Source organism: Stegodyphus dumicola, chromosome 9 (assembly GCF_044657685.1).
Source record: "Stegodyphus dumicola isolate Sdum_Otavi_A_Nest chromosome 9, ASM4465768v1".
Lineage (NCBI taxonomy): Eukaryota > Metazoa > Arthropoda > Arachnida > Araneae > Eresidae > Stegodyphus > Stegodyphus dumicola.
Window position 1 is genome coordinate 72,943,248 of NC_140776.1, and position 27,610 is coordinate 72,970,857.

Sequence of the window (27,610 nt, forward strand, 5' to 3'; positions counted from 1 at the left end):
ATTTAAAAAGTGAATCGGTTATTTATAGTGAACCAACGCAAAATGCCAAAACGAAAATAATAGTCTTTCAGGCCAAATTGCCCCTTTGGACTAAATAAATTCAATTCAAGAGGGGAAATAAAAACAAAAAATAAATAAATAAAATACAGAAAGAAAGAAATAATATAAAAAATGGAATATATAAAAACAAATAAATGTAAGTATAAATAATAAATAAATAAATGAATATATAAGAAATTAAAAAAAAAAGGTTTATACAACGATCACTTAGCTGGCTGATGAGAATGAATATCGTTATCGAATCAGTACTTAGCTAGTTGATGATTATGAATATCTTTCTTTACAGAATTGCAATATTTTAGTCAGTTTAGTAAGAGCTCCCTTAGTTTTTAATAGGTGCGAAGTCCATTGTTCCCAGTATTCATCAGATGGCTGAGTGTGGTCAAGTGAAAAGTTTTCGTAAGACAACAGGAAAAGGCATAATGATCCGGAGTTCCTTGCCTTGTCCAGGTCTGTAATACTAAATCGATGAAGATATGTTATTAAAGTTCCATGTCCTGAAAGGAAAGTTGTCAATGCAGAAGAAAATGTAAGCATCTTATCAGAGGCATGGGGACAAGAATGAAAACTCCAAATTCTCGTTGTTTTAGAAAGGAACTTGGCAAGAGCAAGGGATGTTCCGGCAGATTTGTGCTAGTTGCTTCTTGCCAACTAGGCCCGGATATGCTGAAAACCAGTATAACCGTGGACGAAATTCTGACGTTATAATTAAGAGAAATTATACCACCAAATGCCTCCAAACTGTCATATATGGGCTAGTGTATCGAAATATGTATATATGGGCTAAATATATGGACTTCTATTCTGGTCTAGTTACATAATTGGCGGTTTTGCTGTGCGATCTCATCAGCAAGCTCATTTACATATATTCCAGTATGGGCGGGAAGGCAATATAGATGGAATCTTTAGTCCAGTTGTAATTTTAACAAGGCTTGTCTGACATTATGCATGAGAGGGCTTCTGCCACGCGTCCCTGCAATTATCTCTACGCTGAGAGTCGAGTCACTGTGAATTTTTACATGACTATAACTTACATGGCAAGTTACTGTACATTTTTACATCTGAGGCAGCTTGCACCTTGCGTCGTAATGCTCACACCCGAGTTCTTTCAGCTTTAAGAGCACAAGTCAACCACGTTGATAGAAAGTAAGCCGTTTAAGAGACCTGACTCTGTTTGCTTACGTAAAAGCTGTAATGATGATGACTATGAGTTTGTCATATAACATAATAAAGAGCATGGGTGCATATCGCATATGCTGAGTTGTTCTGGAATATGCTCAGTCACATGCTTTGCGAATTTTGAATCTTCCCTTGGGATGTTTTTAATTTTTGTTAGAGTAGGTAAAGCTCCGGACTATACAAACTGTATATAATTATTTAATGGTCACTTAATAAAGGTAATCTATCGCTAGTCTTGGATTTGAGCTCCTGTATTTGTTATGGTAAAGATGAGGTCAGGTCAGCCTCTGGTCTTCGTAGTTTCGAAGGTTGGAGGTGAACCTATATCACTGATGATTACCAGCCTCCGCAATGCACGTAATTTAGCAGGTGACAGGTGCTCGACGATTTTATCTCACCCCTCTACATAAATGACTTGCGCTGCAGTCCCTATCCAGGATATGATATATTGTGGCGATGAAAAGATAAAGGCCCAGTTCAGCTAACTGAAGTCTTATATCAGTTCTCAGTGGGAGTAAATTGATATGAGTGCAGCAGGGTAATTGATTGTATAGAGAAGATTAGTGAGAGTATGCTGCAGAGTTGCATAAAGGTTAATTCCTCATTGTAGATTATTGCAGATTTATTATTCAAAGATGTAAAGGTTCTGCAGTGGAAAGTTCTACAGTAAAGGTTCTACACCGGAAGGGAGCATGCCTTTTGCTGTGCACAGCCCCTGCAACACCAGATATATTTCTATATAAAACTGAGTTATAACCTGTATGATATTTAGCCTAGCGGTATGGAACTTTTGAAGGTTACTATACAATATTCTGTGTCGCTGCTTCCTGCGTTGCTGTATTTCAGTAAGAAAAGGCAAATTGATTGCTGCTGGGAATGTGCGAAAGCGTTCAGAGCTGCTCTATAAGTGGGGCAAGCGCTTCACTTGTTTGAATGATTGATACTGTACTTTGCGTCTTTTGTGCTATTTTAAACTGAGCAACTGGAACAGGATTCTGCGAGGTATTTGCACTCTTGTAAGAGGTGGTCTTTTTTGCATCTAGAATACATATAAGCTTATAAGAGCGATTATTCCCAAGAGAGGTTCGAGCAACACCGTTAGACGAGGCAGAAAGTACGAAAAGGTCAGGAACTAAAGCCAGGAACAGGAAAAAGTGGACGGAGCACCATAACTTCGTCAGTGATTTTAACAGGTATTGCGGTGCCGCAGTACTGCATCCGTTGGGCGTTCGGTTGGTCTCATGAGAAGCCAGCCCAGCAAGACATTCACAGAGATACTTTACATTATTTCTAGACATTTTTTATTGAATATACGATCACAATAACACGGTATACAATTATTACAATGAACTTAATCGATTAACAAAAGTTGGATTCTGACAGATTAATATAACATTATTACATCAAGCATACATTAGTACATCATACGAACACAATATATCTAAAATATAATAACACGCTGAATAAATACTAATTCAGAAGTCAAAGAACAAAAATCAGCGTTATATTTTCAAAATTTTCGCAGGACTAGTTTCGATGGTTTTCACCGAACCACCATCCTCAGCTGCAAAACCGTAAATGAACAAGATAGGAAATAATGACAAGATAAGATAAGAAAGCCTGGACAGAAATAAGCAAGTGGCGCCATCTGTTGATGAAACCAGAACTAAAACATAATTTCTTTAAAGGCCGAAGGCAAAGACGGATTGGAATTAGGATCGTTAACTAGAACAGAAAGATTTTTTTGGATGTGAAATGCCTCTAGAAAATCCAATTCTCCAATGGAAGATGTTTTTTGAATAATTTTGGCAGCAGAAAAATTGAAAGTGTGATTTTCGGACCAACGATGTTGAGCAACAGAAGACTTCTGTGTTTCCTTTTTTCTAACATATGCCTCATGTTCCTTGACGCGAAATTTTAAGGCTCTCTTAGTTTGGCCAATGTAAATTAAACCACACTGATAAGGAATCCCATAAATACCCCTGGAATTCATATCCGGAATGGGGTCCTTGAGTATGGAACTCGGAATTTTATTGATGAAAGAATACACAACCCGAAAGTTAAATTTTTGCAAAATATGTGCAACTTTATAGCTAATTGATGGAAAGAAGGGAATGACAACAGAATTTTTATAATCTCCTAAAACAAGAGTGTGCCTTTTAGTGTGCTGAGATGAGAAATTTTTAACTGCTTGATTAATAATGTTGGGTGAAAAGCCCCTGTCAATAGGTATTGCTTTTAAGTAATTTAGTTCTTCGTCAAGGGCTAGTTTGAAGGAGCAAACTTGAAGAGCACGGAGAACATAGGAATAAAATGAAGGTAACTTTTGTTTAGTCGGATGACATGATTTAAAGTGTGGTGGAAGGCAAACCGATGAAGGTTTACGGTAAACCGTAGTACTGAAGTTGGATGTGTTACGTGTGACCAAAACGTCGAGAAACGGAAGAGAATTGCAAGTCTCAAATTCAAAAGTGAACTGAATAGCAGGATCAATAGAATTCATTGTTGAAAGAACTTTATTTAAATCATCTTTATTACCTTCAAACAGGGTAAAAGTATCGTCTACGTAGCGGAACCATGCCGGGAAGTTTAAAGTTTCAAACAATTTTGATTCATAATAATGCATGTAGATATCAGCCAGGATGCGACTGATGGGGCTTCCCATAGCTAATCCCTCAGTTTGCTTGTAATATTTATTTTGGAAAACAAAATTCTATTGATCCTGCTATTCAGTTCACTTTTGAACTTGAGACTTGCAATTCTCTTCCGTTTCTCGACATTCTGGTCACACGTAACACATTCAACTTCAGTACTACGGTTTACCGTAAACCTTCATCGGTTTGCCTTCCACCACACTTTAAATCATGTCATCCGACTAAACAAAAGTTACCTTCATTTTATTCCTATGTTCTCCGTGCTCTTCAAGTTTGCTCCTTCAAACTAGCCCTTGATGAAGAACTAAATTACTTAAAAGCAGTAGCTATTGACAGGGGCTTTTCACCCAACATTATTAATCAAGCAGTTAAAAAATTCTCATCTCAACACACTAAAAAAAACACTCTTGTTTTAGGAGATTATAAAAATTCTGTTGTCATTCCCTTCTTTCCGTCAATTAGCTATAAAGTTGCACATATTTTGAAAAAATTTAACTTTCGGGTTGTGTATTCTTTCATCAATAAAATTCCGAGTTCCATACTCAAGGACCCCATTCCGGATATGAATTCCAGGGGTATTTATGGGATTCCTTACCAGTGTGGTGTAATTTACATTGGCCAAACTAAGAGAGCCTTAAAATTTCGCGTCAAGGAACATGAGGCATATGTTAGAAAAAAGGAAACACAGAAGTCTTCTGTTGCTCAACATCGTTGGTCCGAAAATCACACTTTCAATTTTTCTGCTGCCAAAATTATTCAAAAAACATCTTCCATTGGAGAATTGGATTTTCTAGAGGCATTTCACATCCAAAAAAATCTTTCTGTTCTAGTTAACGATCCTAGTTCCAATCCGTCTTTGTCTTCGGCCTTTAAAGAAATTATGTTTTAGTTCTGGTTTCATCAACAGATGGCGCCACTTGCTTATTCCTGTCCAGGCTTTCTTATCTTATCTTGTCATTATTTCCTATCTTGTTCATTTGCGGTTTTGCAGCTGAGGATGGTGGTTCAGTAAAAACCATCGAAACTAGTCCTGCGAAAATTTTGAAAATATAACGCTGATTTTTGTTGTTTGACTTCTGAATTAGTATAATATATCTAATTACATCAGACATTAATATATCTAATTACATCAGATTACATTAAACATTTTTAAAGAACTAATTGTTGTAGAATATTTTGTGCATCTCTTAGTACATTGTGGTATATATGGAACTAATATCAAGGTAACTACGATTCGATAGTATAATTCTTGTGTATGGGACACTGTCCAGTTTCTCATTGCAACTTCATTGGGCCTGTCATGGTGGGATAAGGTCTGGACAGGCGTGGTATGATATAGCCTGTACAGGCGAGGTGGGAAATGTCTTGGTATGAGGGACTTGTGCCAGGTACAAGGTTGGCAAATGTTTGGATGATGTTACCGGCTTGGCTGTGCTTAGGTACATCCGAGACAATTATTTAGGAATTCGGTTGCTTAGGTTTTCTAAGATGCAATGTATCACACAGAGTTATAAACCATGATTGTAACGTAGGGGATGCGCTTTTTTCGGCATCTTGATGAAATTAGCTTTCATTGTGTAAACATACAGATTCAAATAAAGGCAATTTATATTACAAATTATATGCAGTTATTTCGATAAACCAAAACTGAATACATTAGAAAAAATTCCACTAACGGAAAATTCAACTTATCGAATCAGCTTATTCAGAAATTAGACTAATTGAAATGTAATTTAATTCAACTTATTAATTTTCGAATAATCAAAAATCTATAGATTAGAATTTTTTTCATTGAACATTGATGACAAATTATTTTATATGTGCTCACATATATGTATGAAAACAACAAGCAAATAATACATACTTTATTTCGCCAATATATATAAGCGCCTGAATACATTTATAACCCTAAAATTAAAGTAAGATTTTCTGCCAAATATATTTCCCCTGTAGATTTTAACTGTACTTAGGAGAATGTTATCTAAACATGTCGAATTACCTTAGCATTCAATACGGTCTCTGCGACTGATATATATGGCTTTTAATGCAATCCTGTCTAGAGAAACAAACAAGGAGCTTATATCTCATCCATTAGGCTAGAAATTCCTTTGCAAATAAAACTGAGAAGGCCAAAGCAAGAAAAAAAGTTCAAAAAACGTTCACTCTCAAATAAAGGCTTGAAAATCAGTTGCCCCATTACTCTACGGGTAAAAAAACAGCAAACTTTTCTTCGTAACGTAAAGTATATCCTTTGCACATTAAGCATAAAAAAGCGCAATAAGAAATTACAGGCAAGATTCTGTATTCACAGAAAAAAAAATAATAAAAAATGAACACAGAGCTTAACACATATAGACGTCTCTGTCTTAATACCTCTTTGCGAAGCTTCTCGTCCTGGAGTAATGAGCTAGCTATAGGACAAGGGTCTGTACTAGCAGCCCTGCCGCAAAAATCCGAGGAATAATTTGTCGTAATGGACAACCACAGCAGCGCTAATCCCTATAGCTATCGGGAGAAAACGCTTTCCTTTACTTTCCTCTTCCCCACCTCTTCTCCATCCCCAACGTAGTCACGTGATGCAACGGTACGTGATTTGAATGCCAATTATTCGGGCGCAAAATACTCGAAAGCTCGACCACCCCGCTCTCCGAAATTTACCCCCTTGCGAACTTTATCTCGGCCAGTATTAAAGCGAGAGAGAGCTAATATTTAATCCTCTACCAAAGCGGAGGCGTCTGATTGGTCCGCCACCCACCCGCTCGCTTAGCAGTTCCTTGGCACGCACATGCACACATGCACATACACACACATCATCTCATCACATACACACATACTACACTCGAGCTCTCGCAAGTCTAGTAAAGCGCTGGCTACAAAATGGCGGCCGGCGCGAAATTAATGTTCGGGATTAGGGACGACAGTTTCTGCGATTAGGAAGACACGTGATGGTTGTCATGGTTACCGATCAAGGTGAAAGCGTTCTGGGAATAAAGCGGAGGAAGGTTTCGGATCATAGTCTCCCAGTGCAACTTCTGGGAGGATTTGATCCCGACTATTATAATTCGGTCTGAAGAATTTTCCGAGAGTAAATTCACATGGGGTAGTTAAATTTTCCTAACGGTTAAGTCAAAGTTTTGAGAAATTTTCGAACTTCTCGTATTGTGGTTAAAGTATATTTCACCCGGTGCCTCTCAGGATTTAGGTATTCTGAGTTCATCGAATGTGACAGAAATATAGTCCATGAGAAAATATTTCTGCCTCTTCCAAATTTAAATGAAATTTAAAGGCAATGTCGAGTGAGATAAAAGAAGCTAATACTTCAATGAAAAGTGTTAAAATTTAATGAAAAGGCATTGGTAAATGGAAATGTTTTGTTTATTATGAAAGCTTTTACTTTCAATCTTAAATTTATGCAGTTTTATTTACTATCATTAAAATAAGACAGAATTGCTCATTTAATTTTTACAGAAAAAGGAAGACTATATCAGACACACTAACTGAAATTCAGTCTAGCTATATTTTCTGGAGCAGAATGCTTATATTATTAATAATCTCCACATGTGCGCAGCACACTGCTTTACGTATATCCACTTTCTCGGATCTAATCCTCACCCAAAGAAGCAGTGCATCAAGTTCGTTACAGTCTTCATTCTATTTTTTTGCTTAATATTCAAAACACCTTACTAAAATTTACAAAAATTTACTTTTTGTAAATGTGGTATGCTGTTACAGCTTTAAGTATGGTACTGCGGTATGCTGTTACAGCTTTAAGCTTAAAAGATAGTTAGCCGAAAAGGGCTTTAGTCTCAAAACGGTATTTTGCATCGAATCACAATTACTTAAATGTACGAACCACTTTTGAAATCGTTGCCACCAAATATTATCGCCTTGTATTATATTTAAAAAAACTAAATAATGAAGAATTTACATGAACGTACGTATATTTCTCGCATTGTGAAAAAAACAACGGTACCTAGAATCATCAAATTTTAAATAACATAGTCCTCCACACGAACCTGGAAGCTCGAATGTGGAAGTTGTTTTATTGTCTGTTTCATATTTTGTAAAATTTTATCGAATTTTTCATTAAAAACTCTTACAATTTCAAAGCTAGCCGTGGAAACACTGTAAGGAATAAAATATTTTTATATCCAGTGCGCGAGACTGTCTATCGAAAATTCTAAAGAAATGCTGTTTTTAAATATTTTTAGCCCAATGTGGCGCTAGCTCTCGAAACGTGCATGTGTCCATAAATGAAATGATCTGAAGGCTTTCAGATTTTATTTTTTTCGTGTTTCATCTTATTTATTTAAAAATAAAAGTTTGTGAATTTGAAAGATTCACTGGGCAATGGATACGAAGAATATTATGGCAGCCTAAATTTGGGGAAGGCGAACGAGATTTTGACTTAACTTATGATGAACCTTATGGAACTTACGCTGAACTTAACTTAGATAACTTATGCCGAACCATGAAAATAAGACAGGAAAATATGCTAGATTTTGAATTTAATTTTCCTAAATTTTTATGTTAAAGATTCTTAAAATTGCATTAAAATGAAATGGCTTCCGTGCATTAAAATGCATTAATATTTTGATTAAATTTATTACGGAAAATAAAATTAATTGAATGCGTTCTAAAAATGAAAATATATTTTGTAATAGAAGATGTTTAGAGAGATGTTTGGGTTTTAAAGAACACTGATTAAGACTGACGTCGAACATGGGAAAAATGAAAGATTCTCTCTTTTGCATTGACCTCCCGAATTGCACAGCATTATTGCGTAAATTCAGCTTATACTGATACCAGTCCATCTCTTTTAACTAAAACATCAAATCCTATTCTATTCGAAAAGAATTTTACTGTTTTAATTTTTAACTTAATTTTAATTGATTCACTTGTTTTAACCAGCAGATGCGTTTAGATTTGGTTATTTTTCCTACATAAAAAATAAGTAGATTTTTTAAACATCCACATAATATTAGGTCTATTACGAAATTTTCATTTAGGGTAATATAATTAAAAATATAAATTATTAGTCATAAGCATTATTTATTATTTACATCAGAAATAATAGAATATATATGGTTCATTTAAAAGGCTCTAGAGTGAAGATAAATTATAAGAATATTAGCACATAAAATTATGCGGTTGTTGCGGCTTTTCTCACTTGTCTGACAGTAACATCAGAAGAAGCCCACGAAATTCATCGTGGCAAGATGTGTAAGACTGCGCCTGTTATTGGTAAGAGCCTTGAACACCATAAAGGTAACAGTTAGACTTTTTTAAGTTCCGCCCCCAATTTTGAGGGACGGCTACAAAGGTCTCCCACCCTTCGCCTTCTACCAACCTCTCGAGAGGGCTTTCGGCTTGCCGCGAATTTAGAGTGTCCCCATGCGCAACAGACACTTTACATTTACAAACATGCATGCCTTCTCTGGGATTCGAGCCTGGGCCCTTTGGTACGTCAGTCAGTCTCGCTAACCACTATCCTGGTAGGGCAACACAAAAAATTATAAAGGAAACTAATCGGTATTTTTATTTTAGCAACTGTAAAGTAAATGTTAACAAAGAAGATAATTTTTCTTTATATGGTTATTTTCAAGGAAAAAATAATAACGTATCATTAAAACTTGGCTTAATTATCTTGGAAATGACATGCAATATCAGCTGAAATATACAACTTTTGGAATAAGAATAAAATTTGATCAAGATAGATAATAACTTCGTTAAGGGATTACCTCAAACTCTCTGTACCATAGATGATTAGTAAAGAAAAAAAAATGTCTTGGAATGGTTTTACAAAAGAGCTCGAAAATCTCATGAAAATAATAATTAAGCCTTCTTACTACATTAACTAAAAGATTTAATTTATGTAATTACCATAACATAATAATGACATATTTATTCATGTAGGTATTACAAGAAACCCAGCATTATACAAAACAATAATGATCCCAAAACTGCACATTATATGGGGGGAATGAAATTTGTGAAGTGAAAAAAAATGCTTCCATCTATTCTAATATGAAACTTTAACCTACTGTTATTGTTTGTAAGAATCATTAGAAAGTATAGAAGAAAGAAAAATAACATTATATAAAATTTAAGGTAATTAATTGTTTTAATAATGCAGAGAAAAATGAAAGTTATTAAACAGATAGCAATTACAAACATTTAATTTGCTGTATACTTTAATCAGTAAGTTAAAGTCACTGACCCCTATTATGATGATATCATATGTAGCAATAAAAGTTTCCTCTGTAATCCAAAAATGGATTATCAGGAAATTTATTAAACATAAAATTTATAATTGTTTCATAATTTATAATTTTTTAATTAATAAAAAGTTCATCGAAATACGTAAATGCGATTATCACATGAATATTAAATTTATTTCCTTCAATTTTTTTTTTTCAGATCTAAGAATCATATAGTAAAACACAAAAATTTACAATATCGATAGCTGAAAACGATCATATTCTCTATTCAAAATATATCCTAGGCTCTCTTAACTTTTGTTTATTTTACTGATATTTTTTCTCCGTCAAATTAGTGATTCTCATTGAAAGAGCACATAAATGATTAAATCTTACTTAGCAACCTTTGAATGATTCTGTATCGCAATTTATATTGCCTATTTCACACATGTATTTGAAATTAATACATAATTTTTGGCCGAATATTTTTACTACACTGGATCTACTTTATTAATCTTCAAATATTTTGCATCACATCGTTAAGATAGTATATATATAATTATGTGAAAGAATTAACTGTGTACCTGTTAATATTACCAGAAACGTTCACTAAGTGCATGCAATATATACTATTCACAATTTTGTATTTATAAGCAAGAGTTAAATTAACTGAGAAATTTTTTAAACACGGATTTCTATTATTAAAAAAAACTGTGGTCTGTAGATGGCGCTAAAGTCATATTTTTACTCTGTTGCCACAGTCAAAATGACACACATTTATCTGTTTTCCGAGCCGCTCTTTTTGGGAATGATGCGTTGGGGGGATGTGGTGTAGGGTGTTCGTGTCACTTTAGTGAACGGGGAATGCACCGATTTATGATGCGGCGAGAACAGAGTTGATAAGCTCCCCACTGTCAGCCCCCCTCCCGGCTATTTGGCTCCATCTATCTGGCTTATTCGCCGACCATTGGCCATAAAATTGCTCCTCAAACATTTTTCCCGCCTTCCGGGTTTTTATCTCGAGTAGGGTTATAATTTTTGGCGAAGAATCGCTTAAAAAATGTGATAATTAAGAAACAAATTTATTTAAAATGTTAAAGAAATCATTTAGGCTTCGTGTTTAACTTCTGCTAGACAATTTTCGTAATATAAATCTCTGATTCATTTTCTTTCGTTACAAAATTTCATAACAGTTGCAGCCAATATGTACAGTAAAATTTAGAAATTTTGAAATCTTGAGAAAAATATTTGCGAAATTTTCAAATTATTTATATGTTAGAATAACATTACGAAAAAATATATTGATTATACTTATTGAAAAATAGTGTATTCAAAACCAACTTGAATTAATTATTAATCTTCAATAAAATAATTTGACATGATGTAAGAAATTCTTCTGAAAAACATTTTAGAGCATAATTTGCATTGAAGATTTTATAAGCATTCTTTAAAAAAATTTGACGAAGATAATATATGAGATGTGATCTCATATACAATATATATGAATCTCATATACAATATATATGAGATATGAATCTCTCATATATGAGATATGAATCTTTTTTATATGAGATATGAATCTCATATACAATATGAGATTTTCATAAATGTCCTCAGAGAGAGAAATGGGCGAAATATTTTCAATACCTCCGTTCAAGACTTGGGATGTATGATACCTTTTCCATGTTAATATGTAAGTAACCAATTTATTGCTGCTATCAAGTCCTCTCAGGCTCAGAAAGAATATTTTCCTGCAGGAGTTTTCAGATGAAGGATACTAATGTCTTCAACGACAGAAAAATGTACCGAAATGAAATACTAGCACCCCATAGGTTGTGCACTTTCAGCCATTTTTATGGTTTGAATGGGTTAGAATATTTGATGATGAATTTATTTTTTTCAGCATGTGTGTAACATAATTTACTCACTCCCTTCTAATTTATACGGAACTCATGGAATATAAAAATGAGATTATTATCTTCTGTATTCAAGCATAAATAATATTAAATATCAAACGGAGACGCATAGTATCATTTTAAATATGAACGAGAAAGGAAGTAATTTTAATTTTCTGCAATGAAACTACGAGGAGCTCTTTTGATGCAAAAAATGAAACTATACTTTTAAACTTATTTGCTTTAAATAGAAAGAAAAAAATCTAACTTGATCAGCACATGATCTCCTGCTAATTCCATGACTTAAATAGCAATGAAATAGCAATTTAAGTAAACTATTCCTTCCAAGTGATTGTTTGTAAACAAAATCTAATTTGTTATTCTAATAACACAAAGGTCTATAAAACAAAAGCTTCGATTATATTTTATTATATTAAATTGGCCATGTGTAAAAAGTGTTTTTTTTTAATTTACGCCAACATAATCAAGTGTTTCCTTGAAATTTTTCAACAAAAATTTGAATTTTATTGGGCAGTTGATTAGCACATAATTTAATTAGTTTCAAATTAAAGAAAACTATAATATATATATATTATATATTTACAATTATATAAGCATAAAATACATTTAAAATAAGTACTTTGAAATATTTATAACATATTTAAAATAAGTACTTTTAAACGAATACCATAATTTAATTTCTTTCATGTTATTTATATAGTATCAACAAATCTAAATTCATTTTGATGAAGACGTACTATATCCTGCTATGTATAATTAATTATACGTTATGCTGATTGTTGCAAAACTGCTAATGGCTTCAAATAAGGGACCATTTTTGATTGTCCTTTAAAACTCCTAAGGGCTCTGAGTACCACCTCCGGTTATCCAGTTTTACTCAAATATTTTTTATGAATGCATAACGTTTAAAATAAGGAAAATAGAAATTTTTGAAATTCTCACACAGACACGTAGATAGATAGACATTATTGTAAAAACATTAAAAAAAAATGTTGAGGGGATCCTAATTCATGCTTATTCACTGAAAATTCACTGTCGAATTTTTAGAACGAAAAATTTATCTGCTCTACCTATGTAAACCGGTTATCGGGAGGTAAAAAAGCATTTTTAGTTGAAGCATAACTGTTCTAAAATGTGTAATTTTGGCTTAAAGACAGTGATCTTAAGGGCCTCGTACACCTTAAAACACTTAAGATCTTCAAATATTTTACTGTTGCAAGAATTGGGGTAACTTATTTATTTTAAAAGCAATTACTTCCAACTTTCTACAGCTGACTACATAATATAGCTGTTTTGGGAACTAGTAATCAGAAAGTTTTTGTTGCCACAAATATTTTTTTAATTTAATCTGCTTTCTGACAAAATTTTTATGCGTTCACTTCAGGTTTCCACCTCGCACGCATGATATTTTAAAAATGGCTAATGGTACATACTTGAAATTCGATGGAATTCTTTATATGGGCACTACCTTCTAACGGAACTAAAAATCTGATGAATATTTTAATATTAAAAAAAATTATACATGAAAGCATTACAGATTTTTTTAGTAAAATACATTTTATAAACTCAACTCCAAATAAAATAAGAATTTAAACTGAAATTCTTAGGATTTTTCTTTCACAGTAGCTTTGAAATGTTATAAAAGACAGTATATTATATATATATATATTAAATATGGAATTACATTATGCAACAGAATGTTTTAAACTATTCGCGCAAGGTGGAAACATGACGCGAACACATAAAATTTTTGTCACAAAACAGATTAAATTATAAAAATATTTGTGGCAACACAAATTTTGTGGTTACTAGCTCTCAAAGCAGCTATATTATGTAGTCAGCTGTACAAAGGTGGAAGTTATTGCTTTTAAAATAAATAAGTTATCCCAATTCTTGAAACAGTAACATATTCGAAGATCTTAAGGGTTTTAAGAGAGTGCAATCACGCAAGGCCTCCTTAAAGAGTGCAATTCTGCAATGCACTTACACTCAACCAGCTGCCCACGAGTCGCATGTAACCCTGCCAGCTTAAATTTATCAATAGTTTTTGCAAATAAAAGTTAAGGATCACTTGCACTCTAGTAAAATTTTAATTTCCCAAACGTTTGTTAAAATTCAAATTTTGCATAACTTCCAAAGTTTTAATTTTGTGATGCTACTGCTAGAGCCATTAAAATACCGACCGCTACTAAATGCAGGATCGTAGATGTACGAATACTTATGCATCGCCCATTAATCTTGCGTATCGCGAGCATATTGTTGTTATCGAGTTGTTACGCCAATGAGAGTTTTTGACTGATTTGATCCAGTGATTGATTTTCTATTATTTTTATTTCAAGCGTATATTCGTAAATTATTATTGTTCATAATAGCAGAAACGTTTCGGAGGGTATGCAAAAATAGATTTTTTCAAGAGAAGTGAGGAAACGAATATTTTAATATGAAAAATGGACATTGTTTAACAATTTTGCTTTGTCGTGAAAGTATGATGTGCAAAAAATATATATAACATAGATTGTCATTATATTACAAAACACAAATCATTTACAGACACATTTCCTTGGATTCAGATAAAGCAAATATAATTTTAAAATAAACTCAGAGAGAAGTTTTCTAAGATTCATTCCCATTTTTGGAATATGCATTGAAAGAAATTATTCATATAAACACTTCAAGATGGAAGAATAATTATTTCATAACTTAAATTAATCATATATATGTAATCTTTTCACGCTTCCTTCAAATGGTTCATTTTAGTCTAATTAACCTTTTAGAAAGAAGATGAAATAATTAGAGCGGTGTTCTGATTTGGAGAAACTCGGGAGAAAATAAACTATATTTTGTAAGGAAGCGTACAAAATTTCTCCAAATTTGAATTGTTTAATATCGAAGTATAGCATTATAACTAAAATGTTTTGGATAAGAAGTTGTATTACTTTTACATCATTATTCTCAGAGTTATTGTTAGCACAAACGAATGACATGAACATTATTATAAAATCTGGCATAATAATAAATAAAATGTTTTTGACTGTATCCCATGTAATCAAATCTAGCCTTTCTTTGAAAATTTCGATATTGGAACTTTACATTTTGTAAAATGTATGAAAAACCTTTTTTATACACTAATTGTATCATCTTCGCTAATAGTATTTTTCTTTTGAGGCAAATATATCAGATTAAATTTTGACAAACTAATGTAATCAAATTTATTTCTTGCCTTATGTACTAAGAAATTATTTTTCTCACCTCTTTTTCATTATCGCAATTTGTCATTGAAAACAAAAGGAGTAAATAAACTGAATGCAAATTGCTTGCATCCCAGTGTCTATCCAGGTAGTGGAACCATTTGGTAATATGACTTTTTCTTGCTCATTTTTTCATGCGTAAGGAATATGTGAATCAGTTTAGCCTTGAAAAGAATCCATGTGGAATACACTATCTCCTAAACTGAGGCTTCTTATATTTAATCATAAGCAATTAACGTTCTTATTTTCGTATCACTGATGTAGTTATTATCATTAATAAATGAATATATATATTTTTGACCATCAGCTTCAGAATATTAAAAAGTATTAACAATTAATTTCCGTCGTAGTGCACATAGTATTAACTGTCATAATATGAATATTAATTCTTGATTTACCCATACTTAACAGGAATCTATATTTCGTTCTCGCAGAAAGTATGAATTAAATATTATCGATGTCGAAACATTTTATGAAGAAATAGTGAAGCTTATTATTATTCTTATAATTATTTAGAGAATTTTATTTTTATCATAAGATTTCTAATACGGAGAGAACATCATAATTATATTAGAATATGATTTTTTTTCTTTCTTTGAAAGACGAATTAATAATTACTGCATCCATTAAGCCTTGTTAAAAAAAAGAAAATAACTCATTTTCTTTTAAATATTACTTGATTTAAATTAATTTCCATTTAATATTATGTAATTTAATTACTGTTTATATTTATGAAAAATATTAAATTAATTATTAATTAAGATTTAATAAATTTAGTTAATTTGATATCAACTAACACATAATAAAATTGAATTTTTGTTAATATTAAATATAATTTCTCCTTGATAAAATAGATAAGCTAGAATAAATATAATATTGATATAATAAATATGTAAGCCAAGTTCACCATTTTTCAAAGAAATATGAAATCGGAAATATTTATAGTCTGTGAGCTCATTAAAGCGAATGTTAATAATAAAAAAAAAATACCTTGTAAGAAACGTAAATACTCCTTTCCCACCTGTTGATTGCATCCATTAAGAATGCTAGGAACTGCTGTGAAATTCTCGTTTAATGCTCCATTTATTGCTCCTGTAAGAAAAATTCAAAAAATTCATTTTATTTCTAAACGAATAGAAATACATTTAAAAGAGTAAACAGATATATCTATAACTACATAGCTTCCCCTATATATCAACGTCTATATAGATATATAGATATGTAAATATGCAAATATAGAGAGTTTTCTAAAATTCCTCTTTTTAATGAAATGCACTGAAATTCAGGAAATTCCAAAAAGGGTATTAATGGCAAATTATTTCAATAACTGACACTCCTATATTGTTAAAATAATATATTATAACTTGAAATTTCACCTGGAATTTATGCTGTTATCTTTAAAAACCGTATTTTTGATGCAAGAAGTCGAATTTTACTCAGTCAGAACGAATTTTAATTATTAAATCGCAACTGCATTAAATCGTAACTCTTCTTATACAAGATTTATCATCTGATTAAAAAGATCTTCCCTAATAATAATGGACTTGTTAAGACAATCATTTTCCCTTTAGAATCTGATTTTGAGAAACTAGAATCGTTAACCACAAGAGATGACACGATCGTCCATCCTAATTTCGACAAAATGTGGATATCAGGAATAAAACGTTACAATTACCAACTTAGAATGTAAGTAAGATGGCAATTCAGTCAAATTATACATTGCGAAGTAATGCTTAGTCATGAAAATTTGCTCTGTTTAGGAAAGACCCATCTCCATCTTTCACCAAACAAACGATTCTTAAAGCTAACTATATAAGCTTCAAATAAAACTTTGAACGATATATTACTTGCAGCGGTATAAGGGTATCGTTCATTGAAGTAATTTACCATTAAAGCTTATTTTGAAATTTTCGGAATAATTAATAATTAAATTAAAACCGGTTATTAAGAGTCTAACTGGAAGAACGTACGTAAGAATTAGTACAAAAATAAAACAATTTAATGAAATAACATAATAATTAATTCTCATTAGCCTGAAATTACTATGCCTAAAAATAATGTAATAAAGCAAAAAACTGAATTTTTTTAAAGACTCATAACCTGTTTTTAATTGAAGCTTCGAGAAAACTTATTAGCTTCTTTTCTGCGAAATGCGCGTTGATGTAAAGGAAATGATCATAGTTTTAAAATTTGGTCAAAGTATTTACAGGCACACGAAGTATGTCCCACACAGAAATCAGCTTTTCTTTTTTAATATTTAAAAGTTATAATATTAAAGAAAAAAATGAATGACCAATAGTAAAATACCAATACTTAGAAATAGGTGTGTTTCAGATCTAGCCTCTCGTTTTATCTGAGGTCAGCCCATTGTTTCATTCAGGAAACAAATTAAGCATTGTTTCAAGATTATTTTCACTTGGTTTAAACTCAGTACGTAAGATTGTTAATGAGAGATACACACATTTAATATGATGTTGTTTGTTTTAGTAACAACATTTTATGACAGTGTAATATGAGCCCCGTTACACGAAATACCTTAAATGTTATTTAGTGAATTTAAATGATTGCAAATATTTATAAAAGCTTTAGGAAAAACAAGGTCTTTATCAGAAAATTTCTAAATTTGAATACAAATGTGATTCAGAATCAAGTAAGCATGCATTTGAAAGAAAAAAGTTACGTTTGCATCAAATTTCATTTAAATTGCTTGAAAATGGGGAAAACAATAAATACGATCTTCGTCCTAAAATATGAAAAGACAAAAATGTCTTAGGCCGAATGCTGACTTCTATATTCTTTAATTTTGATACTGCATTTTTAATGTTAAAAAGAATTTTAGAAAGATTTTTTAGGAAATCAAACTGAATAAATTAAAAAAAAATTCTAACATGATTAGAATAAAATAAGTGTACAAAACATCTTTATCTGCCAAAACTTTATTCTTTTTATGTTAAGCAATTCACATTAGTCACGATATTTGGAAAATTTTGCTCTGAAATGCAGTTTAAAGTTATCTTACTTATTTTAAAAATAAAATTTTACTAAAGTAAGCCTATATAACAAGATGAAAACCAGAAAACGCATTGCATAGGTAGGAAATTCTTCTCCGGTGTGTGTTTTTTAAATAATTTAATAACAGATTTTTTTAAATAATGATAGTAATTATGCAGAGTATTTTAATTCAAGAAAGTATTACATGGATGATAATGTCTAAATTAGATTTGAATTATACTCAAAATAAAAGTACACTAATGGGATTAATAAAAGAAATTCTCATAAAAGTGTTGACAGTGAGCAATTAAACTGAATTTGAGGGACATGATTTCTTAAGTACATTCCAACTGCAGTATTTCTCATAAATATGTATACTTTTTGTTTCTCCTAAGGGCTTCTTTACCTTAAGTGTATTTCTATAAGCAAAGTATACCTGAATCTGAGCTTTCCAATGTAAGGAATCAATTAAAAATATATTATACCAGTTTTCTCTAATATATATATATGTACAACGTGTACCGGGAAATTTTGGCGAAATGACGAATTTTACCCCCTAAATCGCCAATTTAGCTCTTTCCTAGGCGGAAAGTTCTGCTTTTATTAGCTAATATATAAAAACGTGCTGGCCTTACCGGAATTCATGTTTAGATTTCACAATAATTTAAATTTATTTTTATATAGTTATCATCAGCACAGCACGGTAAAATATTAACCAGTACTCAACAGCACTTTAAGTGCAAAATAATAATAAATTATATTTGATATATTCAATTATTATCTTTTTTGTCCTTCACATTACCTTGCACTTGAGCCTGATAACACAAGGTTGCCAAAGTGACTTGCACGATTTTAAATAAGCCTAATTCCACATTATTAATCGTGCACTCATATGATACACAAGTTATTCAAATTAAAAGAGAACTGAGTGTTAAAATGCGGACATAATTTTGTACATAATTTGCTCGCAGTGGTTCTCTGAGTCATGTCTTACTTCGTCCTGTTTGAGAGCTTGATAAATCAGTTAAGTGTACGGGTGGGTAGGAATGAATTCTTTGGAAAGGAGTTTGAAAAATATTTTGCGAAGAAGAGATTTTTGAAAGCTGTCATATTTCACATTGTGCGTTCGTGTTTCTGATTATTGTTTTGATAGAATTTCATTTACACGATGTTTTCCTTTTAGATCAGGTACTTTTACAGATGAGACATAGTTTCACGCTAATTAATGTGGCTTCAGCAAACCTGAAGAGAATGAAAACCTGCATCTATGGAGTCACGCTTTGAACTTGCCAAAATCGGTTCCTTGTGTAATATGTCAAGATGAAGAATAATTCAACCTCTGCTCTTTGAAGTATTCATAGATGCCGAGAGCTATTAAGATATTTTTCTAGAGGTTCATTGCTTATTAAGGAAAGTGAGCACCACTTCTGGATATAGCAAGATGCCGCATTTCTCGAATATAGATCTACCCTAAAAATACTGGAGAAGGTTTATTGCGAAAGAGCGGCTTATTAAGGCTACTCAGATTTCGATTATTACCAATAAATACTACTTTTTGTGGAGACGTTTACTACAAACTATGTCCATAAACATTGCACGTAGTTTAGAAGATTTGAAAGTAAACTTCCCTGTCACCTTCCGGAGTATATAAAGAAATACTTCCTGAAGTTTCTACGAATACTGCTAAACATGTGGGCAATGGAAATGAATTTGAAGGATGTAATTTCTACCGAACTCTATAGGTTTCATAAATATGTATATTTTCTATTTCTTCTAAGGGCCGCTTTTCCTTAATTGTTATGCTATAAGCGAAGTATGTCTTATAAATGTATACTTATCATTTCTATTAAAGGCCCACTTTATTTTAAGCCAGCAAATACCCTGCATATTGGGTTCAAAAATGCTTGGAATTTTAAGATATCACTGAAATATTTCAGTAGACTGCATATTTTTACAAAGGAGTACTTCATGGACATTGAGTAGCCTCGCTGTTAACTAAATGAGTTAATTTTCTATAACTGACCTTCTAAGGTAATTGAATTATGACCATGTACATTTTCGTCTTGAATTTACATAATTATAAGTTTATATCTCATTTTCTTACAAGTCTGCATTATCTTTATATATATATAAGCGGCTTAAGTGTTTGTCGCCGATAGTTTATTGTTGCCACTCTGAAAAATGAGCACGAAAATTAACGTTTCCGCAGTTTTTAATTAATATCTAGGCCGATTAAATTCGTACGAAGATGAAAACGGTATCGATGGATCCGGAGAATGTTTTGGAATCCGAGGATACGCGTCTCGAATTTCAACTCGGCGCCGTTCCGTAGATATTCGAGAAAAAAGAATTTGGCACAATGCCAAATCCCTCTAATAGGAAAAGCCCAAGAAAGAAAGTAGAAAATGTAGGAAAAATTAGTTTTTAATAAATATCTAGGCTAATTAAAGTCCCACGAAGACGCGAATGGACAAAATGGCATGCCATGGAACTGCGGAATCCAACAGTGTGCTTCGCTAAGCCCGGGAGCCAGCCGTTTTGGAGGAGACGATGTTACTTCTTCCCATATATATATGCGGCTTAAGTGTCTGTTTGTCGCCGATAGTTTATTGGTTGCTTGCGTAACTGTACTAGCCAATGGGGTGAACTTGCCACGGCACAGGGTTGCCGTTTCAATTGAAACGTAGACAATTTCCTGTAAAACTTGCCTTTGCTATGTCCATCAATAAATCTCAGGGCCAAACACTTAAGCGTGTTGGCATTTTTTTAAATGAGCCTGCATTTGGAAACGGTCAACTTTATGTTGTCTGTTCAAGAGTTCGTGAATGAATGGACGTAAAATTAAAAATAATTGATGGTCCTCTGCAAGGCGAGCTTAAAAATGATGGAAAGATGTTGTGTACAAAGAGATCTTTGACATGTGAATTAACATTTTATTATTTAAATCACCTTTATTTATTGAGCTAGCGGTGGCTCTTAAGAAATGTACCGCCAGTGGTTTCCTTCATTGCACTCTACTTTGAGCAATTAAGCAAGTAGAAGGGGGAAACCCCGTGGTGCGGTAAGCAAAGGAGCCTCGCCGCCTGCCCTGGGTAATTCAGTTTAAATTAGCAAACTCCTTTGCACAAATAATTTTAATTACAATTTATAATATCTAGAACAGCTGTCATTTGCTTTTTAGTATCAATAATAGTAGCATAAGTTTTCCAGAGACACTAACTGTCGGAAATTTACGCTTAAATAAAGCTTTCTTAGTGGTAAGCAGGTAAGTACTGCAATAGTATAAAATGAGATACAAATGAAAAAAAAAATAAAAAATTTTCAACAATAAGCATACTATCAGTGTTTAAACCTGAAGACTCTAGGTTACACCATTCAGTCATTGTTAACTGATAGGTTTCTATTTTTCCTAATTCTTTTAATAAAATGTGAGATTTAATTACAACCAATTTCCCAGGAAAACGAATTTTCAATACAGTCGCCAAAAGGATTCAGTAGGGAATTCTCTCACACTGTTTCAAAATATTACAACCCTACACAATCCATGGGTTGACAGTCCACAAAAATCTCGGCTTTCACTCCCGCCACATGCCTCCCGAAATCCCCATAAGATCTGAAGGAGCTTCGCAAGGATGTTCGACTCTCTTTCTGACCACCACATCATTTTTCCAAATCTCTCGATTCGCAAAGCCAAAAGGCTGGCTTGGAACCGCATGGGGATTTTTGTGGGGATTCCGAGAAAGTTTTCGAGGATTTCTCTCCCCTATTTCACCCATATTTTTAAAAGCCTGGGGAAGTAGTCGGTCCAAGAAGGAAGTTCAAAAAGAGGAATAAGAGATTCTTTTGCGTATTCTCAAATTTTATTACGTCATAAAATTCGACCATGTTAAAAGAAAGCAGGGATATAGAGTCTTCGTTTTGAAAAGAAAGCTTCTGAAGAGTTTGAATGGAAAAAGCCCTTTTTTTTTGTCATAATTACGTTATTAAGAATCTTATTTTTGAAGTTTCATTCATTATTTTAACAAGAAATTCCTTATTAAAATTTCTATTATTTAAAATTGTCATTCAGTAAAAAAGAGAATAAATAAACTGCATCATTATTAGATACATAGTTGGCTGTGATTAACGATAGTTAGCTACCCATCAGTTTATTTACTATTGTTTGACTACGTTAGAGTTACCTGTAGATTCACGTATCGCGTACTGCTCTTGCAGTAGATAACCTGCATAATCACACAAGTATCAAGGTATTGCGTTAGTTATAAAGATAGTCATCATTTTATAATTCTAAAAACAAGACAATATCTTCTACCATGTTTAATTTTGCCTGAAGTTTTATTTGCAGTTTAATTATACATCGTGAGAAAAAAATAGTTCAGTTTGCGGTTTCAGATATTTTTATTGCTCCTGAGCCTCAAGAATACATCTTTAAAATGCAAGTTTATCTTTTTACTTTCATGGACGAAGTGAAGGAAGTACTGTAAGCGCGAAAACTTTCGGGTATCAAATTTTCACATAAATATTCATTTTGACCGTTCCCCAATCTATTTGGACGATTTTTTTAACGGGACTTTTTTACGTATGAACAGAATAAAGGACATTTTTTTCTGAAACAGACTGTAAAATGGATTTAAAATGGATTCAAAAGGAATATCTCTCATAACTCAAAAACGTTTGGCACTGCTATAATATTTAGTTGTTCACCTCCCTTTTTATTAGAATCGCCAGTAATCAAAGGTGTATGTGTGTGGGTATACCTATCCCCATTACTCGGCTTAAAAGTCCATTCCCGGTTTTTGTTTTCGAAATAATTGTTAGTAGCCATATACAATAAGTTACAAAAATGTTTTAAATGACAAAAAAATCATGTTTGACAATGCGATATTTAAAAAACAATTAGTTTTCGGCAAATAACTAAACGTTTAATGCGGTCTCTCAATTAATATAGTTGTATTTGGGAAAATTGTATACTCTTTATGCAAAAAATAAAATTATAAGAAGATTGACTGCCTTCCAACAAAAATTAATTTCAAAATTCTAAAATTTTGAGATGCTTTTTATTTGCCCTGATGGATAGGCTAAATACGAGTAAGTTCAAATATTTTGAGGAAATAAGTTTAAATGAAATGCTTCAAAAAATGTGTGTAATTTAATAGGCCATACAATGAAGTTATGTGGTGTCCACATCAGGTCTTTATAAATGTTTAGTCGTCTATGCTGTCTCGAGGCACTAAAATTCTATTTTAAGAAGCTAATTGTAGGCTTCAGTAATTCACTTAATATGATCGACTGCATAAACAAAAATCTTCAACTTAAATTTATATCTAGAGTCTAATTCATTAGAGCATGATATTTGAAAGAATTTTTACAATTGTAGATGCATTTTAACATATCCATCACACTATTAAAGAACAAATATAATGCAGCGCAGCTTAGTAAAGCACAGCGATAAAGTGGAAGGCCTTATGTGCCACAGTTAACTTAACTGTAACGAATTTTTTCAAAGGTAGGTTTCACTCTCTAAACTTTACATATTGCAACATAAGTACCATACTTGAGTTATGGTAGTATTTCAGAAATACCCTAGTTCAATTATGTGTAGTAAAATACCTAAGGTTTAACGGAATTATGCAGAAGTTCTAAAATTTGGCTCTTCTGGCTAACTGCATGAGGGATTTCGTGGTTTCGTGGTTGTGTAACGTGTATACAAGCCAATTTCTCTTAGAAGCCCTCCATGAAGGCATCCTTTTCCTTAGGCTTCTAGCAATGGAGTGCTTTGTCATTATCAAATAAATCAAACGAAGCCAAAGTCTTAAAATTTATCATTACCGTATTTTGTTTAACTTCTAATTTTGAATCAAGTTAAAAAAAGTAATGTATGTACATTAGTAAGATTTTATCAAAATTTTAGTAACTACTAGGATTATGCTGAAAAAGGGAAAGCTAAAGATAGCAATGTTTAATTTGGAACTAATATACTAATTTAGCATAAGAATATCATATTCTTTTTGGTATATCATGTAAATTTCCTGTTAGCAAATAAAATTTATCAGTAAACTAAGTTTTTATTAGAATAATAATTGGGGTCAGTTTCGAATAAGTATTCTTACTGAATTACCTATTTTTCCGACTGAATTCCAAATTCAGGTACAACTGATAATAGGTTGGTTAAATAGAACTGTAGAATATTCATATTGCTTTAATTTCATTATTGATATTATCGACGATTTAATGAAAGTTGCGAGTACTATAGAAAAATATTATATACTGAATTTAAACTTGTTATACAATCATATTTTAGAAATTTTATAAAATGAAAACAAAAGAATTAATTACACACATTTGATATAATTTACAAACTACATTTCTTGAGCACTGTTTGGCAAATCCACAGCAAACAAACCTCCTCTTCTCTGTCCACACACGCGGCATCTACCAGATCGACAACCGAGCAAGCAACCTTAATGAACAGAAGGCACGACACGCGTTCGGTAAAGAAACGGGATCTGGATGTTGGCAGGGGCTGCGAGGGGTGGATGAATCTACATAATCTCAAAAAGCGGGCGAAAATCGCAGTTACGCGATACCTCCCCCACCTCCGAAGCCCTGCGTTTTACGGTCCGTGGGTTCTTAATGGGAAGGGAGCCCGTGGTGACATTTGCCCAATTTCACGCACCCCGAGGGGTGTCCTTACCCACTATGGTCGTCGAATCCGATAGAGAATGGCTGGAATCGGTGCCTGGAGAATCCGCGATCTCCCGTTGTTGTCTGGAAATAGGGAGATAGTCCTCACAACGGGCAGTAAATTAAGCAATGGTTCATTAAATAATTAATGGCCCCCATTGGTGTTGGTGCTTAAAAATTATTTGGATTTGTTTGCAGAGCAAATGAAATTGTAGATTTGTTTGCAAGAGAAAATAATCGAGAAGCTACGAAACTATCAAGAAGCAACATGCATAAGTAAATTATAGATATTAGACCTTATTATAGATTTATGTTCTTACCAGATAGTAAAAAGAAAATGCGAATCCTACTTATTACCCCATCTCACTTAAAACCCAATAGAAGATTTCCTTCTATATTTTTACCTCTAACGGAAATCATCTAACGGAATAATTTTGGAATCATCTGAAAATTTATGAATTAATTACACGACAGTAAACTTCATGCATTAACGAATCAGCAAAAGGTCTGTGAATTAGATATACGCGGAATATACTTAAGAATTCTTATGTTTTTTATTGTGACAGGGTATAATACAGAAGAAACAAGCGATAGATTCTCTAAACTTACAATTTTAAGCCAAAAATTATGAGCGGTTTCTATGAGCTTCAGCCTGTATGTTGGCATATTTGCAGTAATATGAGGTATGCAGTGAAACAACTTGTACAGATATTTTGATAGCAAAAGGCAGAAGTTGAAACTGGCTGTCCGAAGGCCGCATGCAGCGCCCTAAGCAGTTTTGAGGCTCGCCGAGTATATTTCAGTTGCGTATTTTTTGCAAATACGGTGTTCTAAAGATTTCAAGATTTTAGTTATTTAAAATTTGAGTTTATATTATTTTTATTTAAGTTAAAAATTGAACTAAATTTAATTTCCACTAAAATCTATAAAAGATAACGTATGATATAAACCTTATTCAAAGATTTCAAGATACAGATACCATTAAATTTTATTTGTACTTACCAAAAAATGAATAAGCTCATTTACGGACTCTTGCTCGAATAATAATCGCTTTGTTTGGAAATACCTTTATATGCCGATAGCGTTTGTTCACAGTTGAAAATTAACAAGAAAAGAACCCAAAGAACCGAAGAGCTTCCACAATCTGTGATAAATTGCAGTAATTACTCTACAAGGCTACAGACTTTAATAGAATCTAATACCATTAAGTGCTAAGCTGAAGTGTCAAGCTATAGTAAGAAATAAAGAGTTTATAAATATTTGTATACAAACATATGTATTATAATTTATGCACCGATGAAAATTTTAATAACTAAGAGAAAGAAAACAGATTATCATTATTTGTTCTCAGGTTTTGTTTCCCATATGGAAGTTTCTCTGGAAACTTTCCATAATTTGTTTACTTTCTGTTTAAATTTAAGTATATCCTTTTATGATTAAATTAACATTCTAGAATCAGTTGAAAGGAATGTCAGTTTAAGAAATTAATATTTAACTGCCAGTATGCTTGAATTACAAAGTGTAGCAAATAAATATCTCTTGCCAATATAAAACTTTAAATTTCAGATAGAAAATGAATAGAAATATGAGTTTCTTCCTTATATGATATTATATACACATATAAAAGAAGAACACTCGGTTAGTTGAGTTGTAAGAACGAGCATGCGGCCTGCATGTAATTTGAGTTTAACTCCGCCGGCATAAGGTATCAAAAACAAGAGTGATATCTCGAGTTCCTGGAGTCGAAACTATTATTTAAATCGCTATGTAATGTCTGAGGAATACTTTTAATTTCTGCGCATAGCTATGCAGTTTTAACAAAGGTATTGAGCAAAAGAATGTTTTAAAAACTCTACTGTTCTAGACCACGCATTAATTTTCTTTAATAAAGTATGGGTCAAGATCGTGTGCAATATATTCAGTGTATAGATTCATGTCCTAATTTTAAAACTAAATATTTAAATGTTTCAGTTATTTTATTGAAGAGGTATATTTTATATATTTTACTCAATAGCCCGTACTAAGTATTTTATGTTTGCAATTTTAAGTTTTAAAGCAAATAAAACTCTTACCATTCCGCAATGTTAATTTTCTACTAATAAAGTATGTATAATTAGTACAATCCTAAACGTTATTGTAATTGAAAGGGAAAAATGAAAAAAAATTAATTGAAAGAATTTATTTACTGCTTAATAAGTAGGTATAAAAAATTTTAGAATTACTTTTTTAAATAGGTGGGGATTTTTGCTAGGGACAGTTTCGGACTCAACTCAGCAAACGTTTCTCGGTAAGAAGCGCAAAATTTTCAGTGTCTTTCTTTCTTCATTTTATAAGGTATTTCTCACACTTCCCTAGCGTGCCTTCGTGGTGTAACGGTAGCAAGCTGGGCCGGTATTCCAGAGGTCCGCGGTTCGATTCCCGGCGAAGGCGGTTGCATATTTTTCATCTTTTCTGCTTCCAATTAACCTAATGACTCTGCAATTTGACTCAATCTGAATCATAAAATCGAACAGTTCATGTGCCTTTTTAACAATTCGTTTAACTTCATGTACGTTAAAGGCTGTTTATCGTTTTCTATATCGATAATTTCCCTGTCGGCTGGCGTTATAAGATTACTCGATTCTTGGTTTGTAATTTACGATCGTCATTCTTGACTAATTCTGCGAGTCCTTCTTTTC

General features: G+C 32.4%; 1 protein-coding gene across 13 annotated transcripts in view; it reads right to left on the bottom strand.

The window, feature by feature from the left end:
- The window catches only part of LOC118185753 (uncharacterized), a 555,072-nt gene that overhangs the window by 187,348 nt on the left and 340,114 nt on the right, over positions 1-27,610 (bottom strand). For 12 of the 13 annotated variants that reach the window (XM_085823608.1, XM_085823606.1, XM_085823612.1 and 9 more), the window contains one exon: positions 16,248-16,349. In XM_085823608.1, coding sequence (XP_085679734.1) covers positions 16,248-16,349 — 102 coding nt within the window. Of the gene's footprint in view, positions 1-16,247; positions 16,350-27,610 lie in introns of those variants that run through there. The other variant, XR_004757641.2, reaches the window with a different exon arrangement.